The 21,925-nt window shown below is 34.1% G+C and overlaps 1 protein-coding gene across 1 annotated transcript in view; it reads right to left on the reverse strand.

Annotated features, from left to right (window-relative positions):
* LOC149799293 (uncharacterized) overlaps positions 1 to 21,925 on the reverse strand; it is an 86,347-nt gene that overhangs the window by 62,240 nt on the left and 2,182 nt on the right. The window contains exon 2 of the mRNA XM_089958176.1: positions 8,721 to 9,525. Within this exon, the coding sequence (XP_089814302.1) occupies positions 8,721 to 9,525 (805 nt within the window). The remainder of the gene's footprint in view (positions 1 to 8,720; positions 9,526 to 21,925) is intronic.

Below are 21,925 nucleotides of genomic sequence, written 5' to 3' on the forward strand. Positions count from 1 at the left end.
AGAATAGTGCAATGAAAGAAACAGTGCTATAGCAAGAACAGTGCAATGGTAGGAACAGTGCAATAGCAAGAACAGTGCAATGGTAGGAACAGTGCAATAGCAAGAACAGTGCAATGGTAGGAACAGTGCAATAGTAAGAATAGTGCAATGAAAGAAACAGTGCAATAGTAAGAACAGTGCAATGAAAGAAACAGTGCTATAGCAAGAATAGTGCAATGAAAGAAACAGTGCTATAGCAAGAAGATGCAATGGTAGGAACAGTTCAATAGCAAGAACAGTGCAATGGTAGGAACAGTTCAATAGCAAGAACAGTGCAATGAAAGAAACAGTGCAATAGTAAGAATAGTGCAATGAAAGAAACAGTGCTATAGCAAGAACAGTGCAATGGTAGGAACAGTGCAATAGTAAGAACAGTGCAATGGTAGGAACAGTGCAATAGTAAGAACAGTGCAATGGTAGGAACAGTGCTATAATAAGAAAAGTGCAATTGAACGAACAGTGCTATAGTAGTAAGAGTGCAATGTTAGGAACAGTGCTTTAGTACAAACAATGATATGGTATTAACAATGTTAAGAAGAGTGCTATAGTAAAACCAGTGCAATTGTAGAAACACTAATGTATTAAGAACAGTGCTAAATTAAAAACAATGCAATGGTAGGATCAGTGATGTAGTAAAAGGTGTGCAATGGTAAGAACAGTTCTGTTGAAAGAACAGTGCAATGTCATGAACAGTGATATAGTACGAACAGTTCTATCGTAATAACAATGCAATGGTATGAACAGTCATATATTAAGAAGATTGCAATGGTTGGAAGAGTAATGTTGCAAGAACTGTGCAATGGTAGGTACATTGATGTAGTAAGAAAAATGCAAGGTTAGGAACAATGCTGTAGTAAGAACAGTGCAATGGTCGAAACAGTAATATAGTAACAACAGTGCAATGTTGTGAAAGACGCTATAGTAGGAACAGTGAAAAATTGGTTACAGTGCTATAGTAAGAAGAGCGCAGTTGAAGGAACAGTTCCATAGTAAAAACATTGTAATGGTAGGAACAACTCTATATTAAGAACGGTTCATTGGTAATAACAATGCAATTGTATGAATAGTACTATAGCTAAAACAGTCAATGGGTAATTACTTTGCTACCGATATCAATAATATCCAAATAAGCAATAAGTAGTTCAATGAAAAGTCCATGAAAATGTTTGTTCTGTTTTATTTGACAGAAATTAGTTTTCTAAATATAGAAAATAAAAATGAATTTCTGAAACAATGGTTCTTGTGGGAATAATTTGGTTTTCATATTTGAAGATCTAGTATGAAAATATCAGATGGATCTCCACGTGTCATTGCATTTTGAGTTCAGTTTGCGTTTACTGGATTGATATCTCTGCTATACTAAGAATTTTGTTCACTGGATTGCTATCTCTTTTGTACTAAGAGGTTTGTTCAGTTGAATTATTTTCGTAAAATCGAAACTTGAACATCACGAAGTCACTAGTTGAGTTTGTTTCTAATTCTTCTTTGGCATTTTGTGTTAATGACGGCGCAAGGTTGTGTCAATTTCCATCTGAAGTGATAGTAAACATATTGCATTATTTTTGCTGGAACTATTCCTTAAAATAGATATATCATTCTTTATCAGAATCAAAATTAAAACTAAAAATGTAGTTTAAAAGCTATACTTTAACTTCAGCATCAGGAATGTCTTACTGTGTGAATGCTGTGGTAGATACAAAAACAGATTATGTCTAGTATGGATGTACAGTGTAATCTTGAATTTCAGCTGCATAGTACAGATATCCATTGTAAACACAAACTGACATTACAAACTGACATTGTAATGTAACAGGCATCGTCTAATAGACAGTAATTATATGGCATTTTCACGTGATTAATTGACAGTGATCATACGATACCTACAAGTGATTGTGTTAAAATAATAACTATTTTCTGGGTGTGGAGATTATATAAAACATCTCTCCTATATGCTCTGTAATAAATAAAATGCAACATTGGCTTTCCATTTCAGTGGGATCCCACATACTTTGTAAATTAATTGCTCCATCTTTTTTTAAATAAGTCACATGACGCTATATCAACAGATGACTGTGAAATAAAATAAACAGATACATTACAAAATAAATGACCGATGCATATTGTTTAAGTTCTTTAATCTTCCCACCCATTTAAGTTAGGATTAAAATTGTTTTGCCAAAGTGAAATTTGAGGAAGTGTCATGATGACAAAATTATGTGTATAATTCAATAGCATCAAATCTGTACAGCCTGTTCAACAAATTGTTATTTGCAATCAGTTGTAATTGACTTATGTCAAAGATTGCTAGATGCAGAACATGATTGTTCTATCCACCCAAATATGTATCTTCAAAAAAATAACTTTAAACTTGATCACCAACCTAATGAAGTTAGTGGAAGGTGTGGTTCCATTTGTCCATCTGTGCATTTGTTGTCTCATTTCTGGAGCACAACTCCAAAACTATTCAAAGTATCTTTGCAAAATCTGGTATATGTATTACATTTTATGTATGCGTGTACAGTTTCCTAGTCTCTAGTTACTATTATTTAGCTTTAGTTTTGTCCATTTGTGTCTATACATCCATCTTTCATGCATACTCTTGTTTCTGTGGCAAATTTCCAAAGCATGTACCATAGGTCTTTGAAAGTTGCACCTTTTAGACTATTATTCCAGATTTCACTTTTGCTTTTCAGTTTCATTACTTTTTCATGTTATTGTCATTTTGTCTCTTCATCCAACCATTACACAAATTGTCATATACAGGTCAAAAGTCTAAAGACATTTGAGATATCTCAGTCATATTTGTCTCATGTATTATACAAGTGGTTTTGAGGTCCCTTTGTTATTCACAATTCTTCAGTTTCAACCCGTTTCTAATTTTGTTTGTTTATTCAGCGATCAGTTAGTCAAACCTTTATCCACACTTCCTTCCCATGGTAAAACTTAAAAAGCCATTTAAGATATCACTTTTATATTTTGTGCGCAGATTAGGGAGGGTGGTGAAAAAATGTACCTTTTCTATTCAAGCTCTTCAATCTATGTGTTATGTTTTTCTCCATTTCATTCTTCATCCAACCATCATTTACACTTTAGGTCTGTACCGAAAACGCAAAAAAATATTTAATATATGTCTTTGACACTTGGTTGTAATGTTAGGTGTGCCTTTTGCTTTCAAAATATTGTCTGCTTCAATATATTTTCTTATGTTTCCCTTCATCTGACTCCATCCATTCATCCATCATATGTTTTCTTTCCTTGAGTAGAATGCCATCAAAATCTAATATTTCCGTATGCCTTGACCCAAATTAAATGTGTACACTCATGATGCCTGTCAATTTCGTGTAAACTTTGTAAATATAAACTTGCTATACCTGAATCTTCATCAAATCCTTCTGCCCACTTAACATATATTCTGATGAAATTTGTGAGATATGGTTCCATATTTTAGTTTTATTATCGACCAGATTAAATGTGCAGCCTAACACCGATGAAACTATGGCAGAGTTGGATCATCAGCATTCTTAATAAGCTATTTGTGAGCAGAATTACTGTGCTACTCAACCACTTTTGTTTATGCAGAATTACCCGCCTTTTATGACATTGTCGAGTAGCGTTTTAGGCACATACTTTTGTTGACCGACCCACTTTTGTTATGACCCAATTGTCTTAAACTGAGTACATTTAAATAAGTAATTATTCCCTTAGAACATAAGTGAAAATTTAAAAAGAACTTATAGTATTGTGAATTAAATCCCAGATAGTTCTGAAAGTTATATCACAAGTCCAAATAGAATTCTGAATGAATTCCAGTGGTGTTCCACATAAAATCAGTCTTGCGTGTCTTGATGTACCAAAAGATTTGGAACGTGACGATGTGTTAACATCCTTGATGTATCACATTTATTTAATCCAGAATGTCTTTAAATGAATACACAATAATCAAATCCTAGTCATTTAGTCCAAACGTATTAACGAGCACGTTGGAATGAAAATGAATAATTTAAATACATAAGCCCTCTTAAAGCATAACCAAGCATACAACTAAGCGAATGATTCCGTTACATATGTTAAGATAAGACTGAATAATACTTATGTAAAAAAACCTTAATATAAAATCCTAAGACACAATAAGAGGATCAGGATGAGGGTTAATGTGGAAAATAGAGGGGGAAAATGTTTCAGACTCTTAGGACAGGGACATTAAAGTTTTATTCTTCTCACTGTACTCTTTTCCCTTTTATGTGAATTCTTTCTGCCATACATTTTATCGATTATGTTGTAAGTTTATGATTGCAGCATGAAAAAGGTTAATAATATGCATAAACATTAGAACACTGTCAACGACAAAATATATGAAACAGAGTCATTGTTTGGCAAAACCCACTGATAATTGTGAAGCAACCGTTTCCACTGAGCTGGATCATACGATCCTAACTGGGTATATTTTCAGGAGGAAGATGAAAAGGTATTTTAGCAGGAAATAGATCCATCACAGGTAAACATCTCATCATTATTTTCTCCTTACCTAAAGAATATGATCAATGGGTCCCTCATTTTGGGGTGGCTGATCAAGGTGTTGCCAGACGTTGTGGAGACTTACTTACACAAAATTAACTTATCTAGCTGTGCAAGATTAATTTTGGAATTGGGATTATTTGAGTTAGAGCTTATGAGAATTAGGACAAATTGAACATTTATGATTTTCACAGGCAATGTACAACTGATAATATTGCTGTTTCAACATGCTTGGTCACACATCTATTCTAGATAAATGCGAACCTTATATTGCACCACTGTGGACACTAAATATTTTGTGAGAAAACACATATAAGACTGGAAGTCATATGCTAAACTGTGTTGACTATTTATATGTGTTTTGTTTTGTGTTATTATTATCTAAATACGAATTTTGTACTGAACACACCATTTCTTAATACCACAATACACCGGAGAGATCTAGTAACTGAAAAAAGGCGTGATTTGTTCATATTTTTCATTGTATTTGGCCTTGACCCATGACATGTTACAATATAAGCAGACATGGGGAAGTTTTATTAAGTGTCTATAATGATATGGTTTTTAAGAGTTGTATATGCTTGTCATTCATGCATCCATCCTTTATCCACATTTTAATATTTGGTGTAAAGAACGAAATCATTACAATATCTTGTTGACACTAAGTGCATATTAGACTAATTATATGAATGTGCCATTTGCAAGTACATTTCTTGACTATCAATTATTTTACTGTTTTCGTTTATATTTATGACTGTCTATTTATTATGAACGGTCTAGTGTCTGATTGCAAATTCCAAATCTGTTTAACATGTCTTACATGTCTTGTGAAGTTTGCTACACCTATTGGGTTAGTTGCGTGTATGTGCATTTTGCAGCTACTGCGCTGGAGCTGCATGTTTACAAGTATCCTCCATAAATTCCATTTCTCTGTCAATTTGTTAACACTTTTAGTTGTTTGCCATCTATTTTTACCACATTGTGTTGGTGAACATGGGCTAAGAAATATCTTTGTTAATCTGGATGTGCTATTGTCGCCGGCCAAATTCAGAGATGAAGAGGAAAAATAGTTTCTACATAATGATGTGATTTTATTATTTTCGTAGTGTCAGTGTTCGTCAGTGTGCAGAAGAACACTTTCTGCAGAGTACTCCAATTTCCTCATTCCACATTACCATATGCGAATCGCTCACTCCAGGCAGAGGTTAGTGGCAATATTTAATGTGATTTGACTAGCATCAGCTACTACGCGTGACAATAAAATGCTACAAAGAAGCATACATATCATTGTATGCAAAAAAGGTAATGCGACCCAAAGGGAAAGGGAAATAACATCAATACCCTGTTTACAATTTAAACCTTTATAATCAAACCTTTTCATGATTGCGGCTTATGCGAATATGTATCAAACATCGGGCCTTAATGTACATGGCTGTGAGAGAGCTGTATAATTTTTCATGATCTGTTTAGCCTGGAAACATTTCTATAAACCAGAAGACTTAAGTGACGCGATGTGTCTTTAGTAGGTTTCTCCAAACTAAATAATAAATTGTGAGTTTATGTACTCTGCGACATATAATGTATTCCGCAATAGATAGTGTTTCATTAGAAATCAGTTGAGATGTGAATTTAAAAGGCGAAATAACCTTCATTTAAAGAAATGAATGGCGTCTGCAACAAATTCACTTAAAATTATAAAGTTTCGAGTCAGCTTCTATCAGTTTGGATCTTTTCATTACAGTTGATATGGTAGGATCAAGAAAACTGTTATTGACCATTACGAAATAAAATTTGTTGATTCACCAATTTTAGCTTTTCAAGCAGTGATGCTAATATTGGAATCAAGGATAATACAGTTTTTAAACGTTATTCCAAGTGATAAATAATATTACACATCAATACAGTGACTCAGGAGCTGAGACGGTACGTTCATAGAACACAAACAAACAAACAGTTATGCTTTTTGTTTTAGTTATAAAGTCTCTATAATGATTGATGTACTTGATTGAAGTATGAGTGTTTGTGATATGTTCCCATCGTTTAAGCACAGGTGTACATTTCTCAATCCAATGACAACATAATGTACCTGGTGATTGCAGTTATATCTTAACCAAATACAATTTACTTGGTTCTTAAAAATTAGTTTTGAATTGAAGCCATATATAACGGATATAGAAAACATGCAATGATTTTAAAATCACTCAGGTTCTCATTAGACAACCTAGATCCCAATAAAGCGGCATCTGCTTCTTTTATTCTTATTTTAGTGGTTATACAGTCTGTTCTAGTTTAAAAAGTTATGTTTGGTATGGATTTATATATACATGTGTGTGTGTGTGTGTGTGTTTATTGGTGATCACTACTCGAATACGTTACTACGGAATTACGTATCATAATACAATTACTGTTTAAGTCGCTTTAGACTATGAAAGTTATATTTTAAATCCAACAATTGAATTGTAATATAGTAAAGTACATGTATTCTTCGTCGGTTCATTCAGGGCCTATCGCTAAGGTGAAATCAACAACTAAGTAAGGAATGACACGTGGATATATATGGGGGTTACATGATCCGTGTATAGTTATCACGCTCGCTCCGTGATTTGACTGGTTCATTAAAATTCGAAGGTCAGAAGAGGACCGTTTGTGTATGTTTACAACCGAACCATTGTGGAAGGGAATGGTTTGATGAGATTATTCCAGGAAGTATTGCTAATCAGGTATTGTTATTTGAAACGCGAAAGGACTACATAATGACCAAGCGTACTATTTATTTATTCTTCGTCAGTTTTGTTAGTGATTGATAAAGACTTTGGGAGGAAAAAAAGTGATTTATAAGATTATGTTTATTGGGTATAGCCGAGTGAATAATCATTAGTTGAAACAGTACGGACTCTGAGCATTATGTGACTTTATTCAAGGACTTCACTATTTAATTCATTTCATCAGATTATGTGAAACTTTCCACAGCTTCACTGATACATTACGTAAATGAGATTTCATTGAAGTAAAGACAATTGGATTCATAAGTATGTTAATTTCAACAGCGATTTCACGGTGAAATATAAGCTTTCTAGAGGCTTCAATCGTAATAGCTTGGAACATTTTCTGGATATGTAAACTAATTGATAGCGCAAATGGGAGTATTAGGATTCCGTACTGAGAGTTGAAACACTATAAGTTAGTTTTACTTCCTTCACTTTGTTAGATTTTATATTTTATTTACATAAATTTATATTTTAAACGTTTCAATGCTTGTTTGGATTTCACCAAATCTTGCTACTTACGTTTAAGCACTGCGATGTAACAACGTGTACATTGAAGAGTGGGAAGAGCAACACAACCCTGAAGGAACATAACAGATAATGAAGTCTTTGAATTCAAGAACGATCTAAAAAACATGGCAGCCAATCATGTCATGACTTTACCATACATCTTAGATACCGGGGTAATCTGCAGGTTATATCGCAGGCCGTGTGGTCTATTGAGACTAAGATTTGCACAGCTAATATACTCTGGGACAAGGGTTTATGACCCACAGACTTATTGAGAAATCGTTTGTTAAATATGCAACTCTCGTTTTGATTGGTTAATTTTGTGTTGACTATGCTAACATGATTAGAGTAAGGACAATTGGTATCTGGTTGTAAATGATAATGAAAGCTGAGCCTTTTTATTTTGTTGTCTTTATTCATTGGCTATCTGAGAGTCAATCAGTAATGTCTATTAGTCCTCCAAAATGCAACTACACCAAACTATGATCCTGGGCCATGTTGGTGATTTGCTAGATATATATTTCCATTGTGGTTCCCCAAGATAAAAGAAAGGACACTTTAAATATCCTCAAAATGGGGATATATGCAATAAAACATGTAAAGGGTCTTGAAGTGACTGAAAAGAAAGATTACAGGTGACACATTGTTTACATGCAGAAGATAAATGAATCCTTCATTCTAAAATGTACGATTCCGTACTATTGATTGAAAAAAGCATGAAATCGAAGTTCAAAATGTTTTTCATGTTAGTTATTTATTATAATGTAGGCATAACATCGATTGATTTGGTTTAAGCAATATTTGCAAGAGAGTAATATATAATATAAACATAACTAATATAATTATCATTAGAATTTCAGCAACAAAAATTCAAATTCATGTATCTAAGTAGAAGAACCAATAGGAACACCAGGTGGACCTTGTGGACCAGCAGGACCACGTGGACCAGCAGGACCAGGTGGACCAGCAGGACCAGGTGGACCAGTAGGACCAGCAGGACCACGAGGACCAGCAGGACCATCAAGACCAATGTTTCCTTTTGGACCTGGAGCTCCAACAGGACCAGGAGAACCACGATTACCAGGAAAACCAGGACGACCATCAAGACCTGGCTCACCTGGTATTCCTGGCAAACCTGTAGGGCCCATAGGACCTGATGGACCTATCGAACCGTCATTCCCTGGTTGTCCAGTAAGACCACGAGGTCCAGGCAAACCAGGAAGACCAGGTTCACCAACAGAACCAACATTTCCTTTTGGACCTCGATCTCCAATAGCACCAGGAGGGCCGACAGGACCAGAAAGACCAGAAGGACCGGGAAATCCAGTCTGACCAAACTCTCCTTTTTGACCTTTAGTTCCTGGACTTCCACTAACACCAGGAGGGCCACTAAAACCAGGAACACCAACACGACCAGCAGGACCTATTTGACCTGGCGAACCTTGTATTCCGTTCAAACCAGGAGGGCCAGAAGGGCCAGGAGGACCAGGAGGACCAGGAGGGCCAGGAGGACAAACAGGACTAGGAATTCGTTCACAGGCACGAATGCATTCGTTTTCTGACCCGAATACGTTGCCTCGATCCATAAAGCATCCATCCTGAAATCCGCATCTTTTGTTAGTTGATTCGTAAAACCAAATTCGTCGTCGGGTGTTCTGTCCTTGGCAATTGACTAGTTCAGGTTCCCCCATGCAGCCTTTAATAAAAAAGAAACCAACATTATTTACATATCTCTGATCAACGTCTTCGTACCTTATAAACTCTTTATTTCTCCCTCTTTGTCTTTCCCTCTCTATGTCTGTCAGTGTGTCTGTCTGTCACTAACAGCGCCTACAACACCAGTCTCGAGCGGAGGTAACATAGCACAAAAGGACATTTGCGCATCCCTACGATAAATATACTTTATTAAGATAAAATAAACTATCTGCTAGATTTCCATTTACAATATGATGTGTCCACATTTATATAGGGAAATTAATTATTATATGAGAGCAAACAATGATATGTGTCGTATGTATCCAGACATATAATGTAAGGGGGGGGGGGGTAATATTTGAGTTGTTATTAATGATAATATGAGGAGAACGGGGACATTGTGCGTCACTGTGTAAATTAAAATTTTGCATTGGGCAATATGGAAACTAGCATTAGGGATGACAGTATAACACGCTGTAAAAATGTTACATTAGAGTCTGAAATGGAACATTATGGAAACTCAGCTCAAAAGGACAAGACGAAATAGGGATATATAAACCACACCTGTTTACATTCTACAACTAAAATCTACAGACCAATACATTTCATTACAGGCCAACATTAGTCTGTATATATAAATAGTCATGCTTTCAATCTAAAATATCTAAACTGAGTTAAGATGCCCGTACTCACAAGATAATCAATGTTAATTTTAATTAAGATTTCATATGTCCATACTGTTCAATTTAGACAAGATAACATATAAGCACTATAGTTAAATAGTTAAATATGGAATGTGAATAACATAGAATATTATTGCAGATTGACTATTATATTGGAAATGTCAATAGATGGAAGAATCAAAGGCCTCAGATAAACCATTGATGAAGTCACCTGTTTGGAAATTGTTCTCGGAATATGAAATTAACGAAAGCTATCCCGTCAGAAACATGGAATTATGGCACGTGGGAAATGGTAAATATAATTATATACGTCAAGCACATGTAACTCATTCATATTGTATATTACATGTATAGCTATATAAGATAATAGTTTGTCCTGAATTTACATTGACTGGCATATTTCAAACTCTCACGCATTCTCCACAAAGTGATATCTTGCTACATAACGTGAATTTCTTCAGAACGTGCAAGCGGGAATACAGCAGCATTATAGCATTCATGGTTTGTATTATTAATGTAGCTATAGTTTGTACCAACGTATGTGGAGTTAGGATATGTCTTTGTTTAAAAGTAATCGTGTTCGGTTTGTAATGTATGTTTCTTCACGTAAGTATGCATATGTGAACGCGAGTAAACGTCGATGCGGATTTTGTGATATCAATAAAGATGAAAAGTACTTTTATAAACGAGTGGTTGGTGCATGTAATATTGAGCATTTCAAATAATATAAACGTGGCACAGTGATTAAAAGCTTTGGCAGTGGATCTAACATTTGTTATTCAATAAAACTGATGCAAATTCTTAAATCAACAGGATAATCATCTTATAAGTTGATTGATACATTAAGAAAATAATTTTAAAAGATATACCAAAATATTACTTATTGAAAAGGCTGTCTTTGCATTCGGATAATATAAAATGATACCACACTTGGCCGACATAAAACACTCTGTCATTCCGCTTCATGCAGTCGTGCCGTTTGGCACATAACTTCTCAATAATAACCGTTTTGTACACTTTATACGATTTAAGTAATATTCTAAATTTATTAGCGAAGGAAGTTTCTTAACAAATTTAACACACTGATGAAAATCAATTACATATAGTGACTTGATATATTCGGTACAATTCGCGGAAAGTTTGGGTCGTAAAGACAACGTCATTCAATATATTGTATGATGAGGTCCTCAAAATGGAGACCACAAAACAACAACTCATTACGTCATATAAAGCTCCTCCTGCTGCGATAGGCATGAAAAAGAACAGGGCCTCACACACAGGAAACTACGTAAAATTGCATTGTCACTGCTTCTGAGTGTGTCTGTGCGTTTGTGTACGTTTGTGTATTTATCTCTCTCTCACATGTGCAATAATATAAACAGATGTAAATGATCCAGCTATAGCTCAAAACGAAGACAGCAACATAACTTAAATATAATGACACAGTCATCCAGAAACTGAAATATCTAAATGACATACACATTCCATTCTTCTTTCGAAACTGGTAGTTTTATATTAACTTGTCTGGCCATAAGCCAGTTCCTGTGATATAAAACTTCCGAACATTCATACGTGTACACATAGCGTCACCTCCAACTCAAACATGTTGTACAAGACAGATCTGCCCTGAAATCCAACATTTTGATACCCGACAATGTAGATTGCAATTAGGAGAAAGTAGACTCAACCATTTTACAATTGGAGCAAAATAACGATAATGTCATACCTGTTTATAAGTGTCATTGGACGAGTCCTTTTTAAGTAGGTACTCATTTCAAATAAAGCAATGATTTATTACTAATGATTAAAGTGCAATATGAGATAATTATTTCGTTCTTGGTAGTATAGCTTGTAAACGATTATATAATCCATTTTCAGTATTAACCATTCACTAAAGAAAAAATGAACTGTCTTTTTTGTTTTCATTTCTTCTTTGATGTATTGCTATGTATACCTTAAATTCTTTCGATGATATCATTCAATTTTTATTGTCTGCTGGTGCAGTCAATGCTTTGTCTACTTGCTGAACGTTTAAAGTCATCTATTTATCTTATGTCATGATCTCTTCAACTCCAAAATTCCCACTTTATTATATGTATTTCTCATCTTTGTTAAGGATGCTTGTACATCGTACCCAGGGTGCAATCGAACGCTGTCACTTAAAAAAGAGGCTAGGCTAGCCTGATAAGATGTGAATTAACAAACCAATGAGTTGACAATGTTTGTAGTTCAAGATGCAGTTGTCATGAGCATTTCCTCTGCAGAATCCAGTTAAATGACTAAGGTCATGAATCTTATGGAAGCGTGCATCGCTGTTGCCGACGTTGGTTTTGCTAGAAGTCTCAGATCGCGTTGCTAGCTTAATTGTATGGAGAACCAGCAAGGTACACAGTTGATGCATAGTCATGAAACACAAAGTCTTGTAATATGTTTTCTTCACATACATGATATGTGTTTCTTCGAGATCGTATATAGCTAAAGCTTTTAGATCTATCAGAAATATTTAATATATCAACATATTTGTACCTTTCCCTTTCATAACAGGCCTAATATATGTATCTACAATTATGCAGAACACACTGAGCGATATCAGGTTTATATTGAAACGATTACATCTTTCATCCCTATTATTTGAAATCAATTCTATGTGTAAGTGTTCTGTGTTATCAGGACAATATCAGTGAAATAGCTTAAAATCGATTTCGAATGAGTTTAGACTTCTTAATTAAACAAAAACAATTACAATGCAACCTAAATTGACCATATCAAACAGAAAATTATTAAAATAATAATATTGGGGTGTGCAAAGACAGAATTACAAGAGGACGTTGCATAGTTGTGTTCTGAAGGTATATTTAGGGAAAGAAGTAATGGTAAAATAATGGCTGAAGTCTTAACTTCTATGTCATTGTCAGACTATGTTAGCATGCTTCGTACAGTCTAAACATAACATACGATATTATAATTTAAAATAGAAGAACCATACGTAGAACCATTCAAACCAAGTATAACACTACCAGATAATGTTAATACATTGTGAACAACTTTGCAACATATAAATCAACCAAACATCTGTATACATGATCTGTTCTAAAATATCAATGTATAAATGAAAGCCATCATCAGCGATTGTTATCTTGCGACACACCACACATCCTTCGTCTTATCATATACTATGTTGCTCAAGAAACTTGTATTGTACTAACTGACAGCGATACAATCAACCTTTCGCAGAGTTGATGACAATAACTATGCCAGAAGATGGTGCCAAATAATGTCAAACCAGAACAGGTTTGTTCACATTCAAGATTCTACAACAGTCAATTGTAGCATAGTTATGGCAAACACTGGATCAAGCAATAGCTATATGTCGGTCATATTCATTTCATCATCTATTTGATTAGCATTATACTCATCGTTTGCTTTTAAAAGCGTTGGTATAGTCCGAATGTGACACAAACCTATCCGATCCAGACACTAATTGGTAAAGTAGGATAATTGCAATTACGAACGTTAAAATGTATGGAAAATAACATTAGTTAAGATGTGTTTAAAGTATTTTAAAGTAATAGCTGTATCCTTAATTATTGTGTTGTATTTTAATTTTTATTATTATTAATATGCAAGTTTGAACATAATGTTGGAACATGGATACTAATATGATGGTAACAAATTCAGAATCGATTCCTGAATTGCGAGAATTCGATCCGCAATGTATGCAGGAAAACAGCATAAGGAGGAACACACAAAGAAATATAGGCTTATCAATATTGTTGACTTAAAATCATCTAAAATGCATGTCCTAGGATGAACGTTTCACAACTCTTTTCTCGAAGTTGTCCATCACTGATACAATGAGTGAACATGTATATGCAACCAAATGTTCATGTGGTGAATTACATGCCAGAATGTCAATGTCAGCAAAAAAGATTACGGTGTCGGATTACTCGTCTGTATATCTGGAAAGTGCAAGCTTGAGGCGAAATGGTTCTTTGCGGTGGATGCAATAACCTAAGGGGATACTTGTAGTGACAGTATCAAGGATGTTCGTGCTTTTTCATTGCATATAAAACAACAAAGGTCGTATTCGTCAACGTCAAATTTCATATCAGTATGATCAAGACGGTAAAGGGTGTTTAGCTGACTATTACTGAATGAAAAAGGTCATCATCGTAGAATGGAAGTTGGATATGAAGTTTAGCTGCAGTATTTTTGGTGGTGTTTTGGAATGATGTTCATGCCAATCACGAAGAGAATCTGCATAATGCATAATTTTATCTTTTTAATTTTGTTTTCAAGCATCATAGTTGAACTCGTTTATAGCAATTACATTGCAATAACATTTATTGTTTACTTAATTAAAAACAGCACAATTACAATAAACAGTAATAACTAAATTCACATCACTTAGAAATAGTTCATAATTCTCCCCAAGCATTATCGAATTCGGAGTATCTTACTTTGCGTATTCGTAACTCTAATAGTGGACCTTACGTACTTCTCAGTAAGGTGTAGACAATTCAATCATAATGCGATTAATATTTTGAGGTTTATTCTTGTAACTCGTTAATCTGCTAACTCTACCATTAAGTTATCCGTGTTAGAATATATTATGGTATTATGGGTAATAGCTAAAGTAGTGACTTAAACTTTTATTTTGTTGTTCACTTAAACAATTTCCATTTTCGTTCATACAAAGAACTTGCGTGTTGGTTCTGCATTTTTTTATGTTAAGAAAAGTTCGATCTTCTTTCTCCAGTAAATTCTTCTTTGTCTGTTTATAATAGCTCTTCTAAAGGAGTTTCTCCTGAATTTAACTTTTGTCACAAAATATCATTCATTTTGAAGAAAATGATCAAGCAAGTATAAATATATGGTGGCAAGCAGCAGAAATTTGTTGATGTTTTGAAATATAAGGTAAAAGTAAGTGATTTGGAAATTAAGTGCAAAACAATTGGAAAAAAGATACGAAACCCCATTACAATGACACTTGTTCCATAAAATACAAATACTTCTATACTCGCTGACATTTATTATCATAAAAATGACAGTAAGAAAACGCTCAACTTACGTGGATCTTGTGCCAGTGTTAAGCCCAGCATGAACACATGGATAGGAAAAATGAATTGTATCTGCATATTTTCGCTGGGTTTCGTTTGCTGAAGAAAACAGTTGAGACTTTTTGAATGATATTTCTAAACTGTTGAGCCTGATTGATTGTATCAGTTACGTAAATGACTTTTGCACTGTCAAGAAGTAAAACGAGATGCCTTTAAAGCTAAAATTCCTCCCAAAGCATCTTTGTATACAAGCCAATTTCATCAGTGAGATATCTACATCGATGATTGGTTCAGTTAAGGTCTATATAATTTATCATTAACTATATATATATATATATATATATATATATATATATATATATATATATATATATATATATATATATATATATATATATATATATATATATATATATATATATATATATATATATATATTGCTCATTTCGTTATAGCTTGTGTATTTTATGTTAGAAAAATATAACATTTAGGTAAGGTCTATTTGCACCTTTTTAACATAATTCATATTTGTGAACATGTGTCTAATCTACCAAACAGTTACATTCTGACAATTATATCCGTATGGCGATAACCGGTTATAATTTTTGATTACGAAGCCGAAAACCCCATTGGGATGGCAGTCTTAACGACCTGTTAGCTGATATCACGTCCTAAGTTTGACTATAATGTTGTTACCTACCTAACATAATGTGTCATTTGTTATAATCCTACTACCTGCCGTCGCTAAGCCGTTTAAGGCTGGATAATGCCAGACAATAAGCAAACCGCTCACTACAACATGTATATTTTTTCTGACATTGATTGGGCTTTTACAAAAAAGCAAACACAAAAAGACACAAGAAATGAATACTCGAAAACAATCACGTTCATTATAATCCTCATTCTTAGACCTCTCCAGGTACACTGCCACTGTCAGAGTCAACATTTACATGATGTGCAAAAACCATTAATCTTTCCCATTTCAGTGCAGATGCATTATGTTGATAAAAAGTAATGGTGCTAATTATTGCTGTCTTCTGTTAAATTTTCCTTTTCTAAGGACTACAGGTAGCTACTCTCATCTGCGAAAATATATTCGGTAACCTGAATGACACAATCAAAGACAATATAAAAGAAACGTCCATAAGCTCAAATGTAGACCCATAAATACAAAAATACAAAATAATAACGTTATTCCAATTTGAGACCTAATCTCTCATGTCCTAGACAGGAGACATGTGTTAGATAGTAAAAGTAACAAATATACTGAAGGTTTAAGGTAGTCATAAATATTTGTGACATTGCAGTTTCAATGTACATGAAAACTAATGTTTGAATAAAGTGAAGAAACTTGCTACAGTACATTTTGTACACCTACCTTCGTTTCTTTTCCTATTGTCAACTGATTCGCTTCGTGCTTCCAGTTAGGCAAACTGGCCAGGCAGTGGGTTTATATAGTAGGTGTATGACCCAGATAATGAATGTTATGATACCTTTGATTGAAAAAATCTTTCGGATTGGATTAGAGGATTGTTTCATCATAAGACAGATAGGTAACAGTAGAGTTGTTGACCTATTTTACCATATATGGTATTGCGATGAAGTTATCTTGCTATATATGGTATTGCATTTACGGCTTTTCAGAATTAACATAACAAATGGTAGCTTGTGTCTAAAGGTCATCATTACCATATAATCTAATACCATATATGACAAGTTATCATGGGTGTTGAAATACTATCTTTCCATCTCCCTTCTGATACTCTGATACAGTAACATGTACGTTACCTTGTTCTCTAAGCAGGAGTAAACACACAGCGAATAGATTGCTAGCGTAAATTCTGACTTTAGGAATTATTTCGTTTCGAAACCAATATAGTTAGCAATGACGTAGCCAAGAAACTAGTGCAAGCAAAAACGTATAATGCATCAATCTCTCATCAGCAATGAATGCTTCTTCCACCATCGTCTTCAATCTCATGCACTATGCACAACGAATAGTAAGGGAGGGTGATTACCTTATCACAGCTCAAAGACAACCCATTCAGTGAGTGTTATCTTGCCATACATTATAAAATCCTACTCTCTCCTTTCATCTTCTGTCATTACTACCTTCCTTAAATAATTTCTAAAATTATGTTGTTTTTTTTAGGAGTCCGGCATCATTCAACATTTGGTGACACTAGCATTTCGACAAAAGAAACATCACACCCCTTCGGAGATTTTATTTCATTTTTATCATGTAATGTATTCTCCAGTCAGTCTTCTTTAAAAGCACTCTTTGTGTATATAGTCCAATGTTAGAAACTCTACCGTAACGAGTGTTAAAAGTGATATCGCAATTTTAAAAATGGCCGCTGTATACTGTAGTACGATTAGTACGATCTGAATGCATATAAGGTTCAAAATGGCTAGACGTTATATGAAGACTTCTTGAAAACACCATGTCAGTATGACGATCCGTTTAGGCAGAGTAACTGTGGCACACTTTACAATACGGACTCACAGACGATGGACACCAGGTCGTAACATACACTCTTCTGCTCCAAGACAATAAGGTCTAAAACTGATTTTGTTTAAATCACGTGTTTGCTTATAAAATCTGACATTTACAGCGTATATTTTCGTCAGCAGTGAAAAGTGAATTTTACATTAAAACCCTCTCAAATATAATATAGTCTGCCGTGTGTCGAGGAACGTACTATTAAGCCAAACATATCCGTTCCCGAAATGATTGTGTCAAACGGGATAGACAGAACGTAATAAATAGATATGTTACCACCCTCTTCTATGTCGGTCACACGTGTTTGCAACTAGTATATCAAAACTGAAATCTCCATTCAACAAGTACATCTGGAAATTTATACTAAACAATGATGTTGTTGTTCTAGGGTTTAACGCCATTTTTCAGCACAAGATAGGCTATACATGACGGCCAGTATAACTGGTTCAGGAAGAACCCTGGAAAACCCAGGGAAGAACCACCGACCCACGAGAAGCTACTGACAGGCTTTCACACGTACCCACGCTAGCCGATCCTTGGACTCGAACCCACGCAGACAGAGGTCTGAACAATTATGTGCTTTTAAAAATATATGAAGGACTACCCAATACATACAAATGGATAGAGTTACTACCCAGAATGCCAGAAACGGAAAATGTTTATAATTTGCATTTGTTCTGAGTTACAACACGAGGACAACTTTGCGGTCTGGTTGGAAGCTCACACGAATTGACCTTACGACATCTCATTTATAAACCCTACTTATACATAACGAGTAAAACATATACATTCAAAAAGAATAAGGCCTTCAACAAGTCCGTCATAATTTCGTATCTTATTAAAACTTGAGTTTAAATGAAGTCAAGCACTTTGTTCAGACATTGCTTGATGAACATCACGTAGCTAATCTCTGTTTACAACGGAAACAAGTAGTTGCTATCATGATGTTCAACGTAGATCAATGCGCACAATGACAAGCGCTTTCATCTTCCTGTATTAAATAATTGCAAAGGCCTTCTAAATATTCAGTGACAATCAAGTATACGATTCCCCATGTCCTCTTGCAGACGTTTTGGCTCATACTCTAGAAAGTAAATTTCATGTTTATGTCCAATGCATGGTTATCTGCATCGGTGCATGTTTATTTTATTCAATTTAAAGATCTATGTGTACATTTACATTAACGCCACTAGTCGAGGAAACCTTCCGCTTTAATCTTTTCATATGTTTAGCTTAGAGCTTCAATACACTAACCAATAATACGGTAATACTATCCTGAAGCTTATATTATAAGACTATAATGGTCGTACACTATGACCGTTCAGAGCAACGCGTCTTAAGCATAAGCTAGCAAATCCTCACATATCTTTCAGCTGATCTGTTTATATAACAGAAAGTATCCCGTCGAGTTAGTGTTGTCATGTTCAACATATATCTCAGGAAATTATTAAAATTTTATTTTAAACCCTCAAGAGAAATATCAGTTCCTAAACCATAGAACAATATCATCAGTGGACAAGATCATTACAAATACAGTGTAAACAGAAAAGAACTGGCATTAAAGGGAACATACCACTGATCCTAATTATCTAGACATGACTGTTAACATATTAAAAATAAAAATAATTTCTGTGTTACGTTGGTCACAAATGTTTCATGAATTAGATTTGATGTTTGTTCACCTTCAAAAAACAGATGTTCCGCAACATTGTTTCGGAGCTTCGTGCTGTTAAACATTTGACCTACTTCTCTGAACAAAATCACTAGCCCTCACATACAGAGTTAATATGCTGTTTTATCAGCAATCGGATTTAATCTCTGCTTTGGTGAAACGTTATTTTTGTTTCCAGTTACTGAACGCAGATAATATTTTACAATTGTGTATATATTAATTCCACAAGTTTCACGTATTACCATTAAGTAATGTTTATAAACTAAGTATTAAATTAATGACTATTGTATGTACTAAATGTGCAATTATATATTAGATAATATTTGTATAAATTTAGTTTTAGCTGTAGTTGTAATTGAACTCATTGTCAAGGAATGTAATATATACGATGAAAGCAATTTGCTTAACTGGCCAAATATTGTACTTATAGAATTGTATCATCCACTGTTGATCAACATAATCAAGTTTGTATTGATCTGTGCACCTAAATCTCATATTGAAATAAAAATCACAAGGTAATCTAGTCTACACTGTATGTTCACTTCTAATAAAATGTGCCTCTTGTACCTTATACAGTCTGTGTAATCTAGTGTACGAAACACGTATGATTATCAGTATTCACATGCGAATAAAAATATAATAGTACAGAATAACATCTTGTTCGTTTTTCAAATCAAATTTTATATTACGGAATCGCTTATTATGCATGGTAAAACAAATCTTGTCCGAAAGGGAAAATGTAAAGTGGTAATATTATCCAATATCACGTGCTACTTTGTCAGTAGCAAATTAGCTAAAGGTAAATACTTTGTCCTCAACTATAATATTAATAACGCAAAAAAAAGTAAATCATTTTACTATGCTCTGGGTGCATCTCAAAATGTTTTGCACTCTGTTTTGATCCGTCATCGCCATTATTAAACTAAATCTCTGTCTGTAAAAAAAAATAATTATCACATACCTAACGAGCACAAAATCAATATCATTCGTAGGAAACAGATCAAATGTAATGCGAGATTCATCACATTTATGTGTATGACTTGCCTCAACAATAGAACATATTTATGAAAAGACAGACATGGTGTTACACTCAAAAAACCACCTCACATCATTGTAACAATATATTTTGTAACATAAATATGCTCAGCATTAGAAACGCGCGCACTGCTGTCAAGTACATACAAATATGTCAGATGTCAGAAAAGCATTTTCGACCTTAAAAGTCTCCTTACCTACAACATTTTTCTTATCTCCCGAATCTGGAAGAGAATGTAAAAGTTCATGCTTTAGAAGAAATTCAATATCATGAATCTAATAACGTCGATGGTATGTCATTTATTACTTATTTGCAGACGATAACGCATTTGGATATCAGATTCATCGTTTTTGCTCGAACTTCTACACTTTGCAGTAATATTGCTGGCTATATTAAAACTCCAGTATGAAAGGATTTGTCCTTATATTGGCTACATATTTAGGCTGAGTTGAGTTTGGTAGAGTTTTGTCAATGATGTAATTCCGATGGTGAATTTGTACTACTAGCTTGTCGAAATCTAACAGTATAATTTCGGTCTCAGTACAATCTTAACACATGGCTGGTATTTCTATATTGTAAATCACTGCATAACACAATAATTATAGTCAAACTGCTCTGCTGAATCATTCTTAATCAGGCTTGTTTCTTCTTTTGCTGACCGCATCTTATATTTCGTCCACTGTGTATGTAATGATGTAATGCAATTCTGATTCTAAATTAAAATTTTCTTTGTCTTAGTGTAAGTGTATAGTAGTTATCTACGCATCATTTATCGCCATTAAACAACTTGTATGTACCATTTATTAGACAATTGCCCGATACAACTGGTCAAACTATATGGAGACTATTCAATAAGAATATGCTTTAAGTCCAACTAACAGGCCTTTCATGACACATTACATTTTGTATTTTACGAAATGTTAAAAATACAACTTATTTTGTGTATTACATGTATTTTATATGATAATACAAAGATCTAATATTATGTGTAGCAGTAATGACAAAATTAATATCCTTGTCAAGGGAGTTGAGCGATACAGTGACAGTAACGCTTAAACGTTTGTCACGTGTTTCTTTATAACTATTTTCACCACAATAAGATGGACGTAATTGAACAATGATAGGTAAAACTAAGATTACATGAAGAAAGGAACACGTTAAACAGTTTACAATGTCGGATCACCTTTAATAAACAGTCTTCTAAGTACCTTTTACAAGCTGTCTTCTGTATTAAATACCTTTGATTAACATTAGTGAGGTGCGATGAAAAACACAATTGTTCAACACAAATACAAAGTTTTCATTGTTCAAAGCATATTCTAAATTGTGTATTTCTTTCATATCCATATAAAAGTCTTCATTGTTTTATGTCAAAAGAGTTAACTGGTTGTAGATTTACAAAGGTGAATGAACTATCTCTTGTAACCGGCAGTATTATGCCTTGTTC

This window comes from Sinohyriopsis cumingii, chromosome 5 (genome assembly GCF_028554795.1).
Source record: "Sinohyriopsis cumingii isolate HCF-2022 chromosome 5, ASM2855479v2, whole genome shotgun sequence".
Classification (NCBI taxonomy): domain Eukaryota; kingdom Metazoa; phylum Mollusca; class Bivalvia; order Unionida; family Unionidae; genus Sinohyriopsis; species Sinohyriopsis cumingii.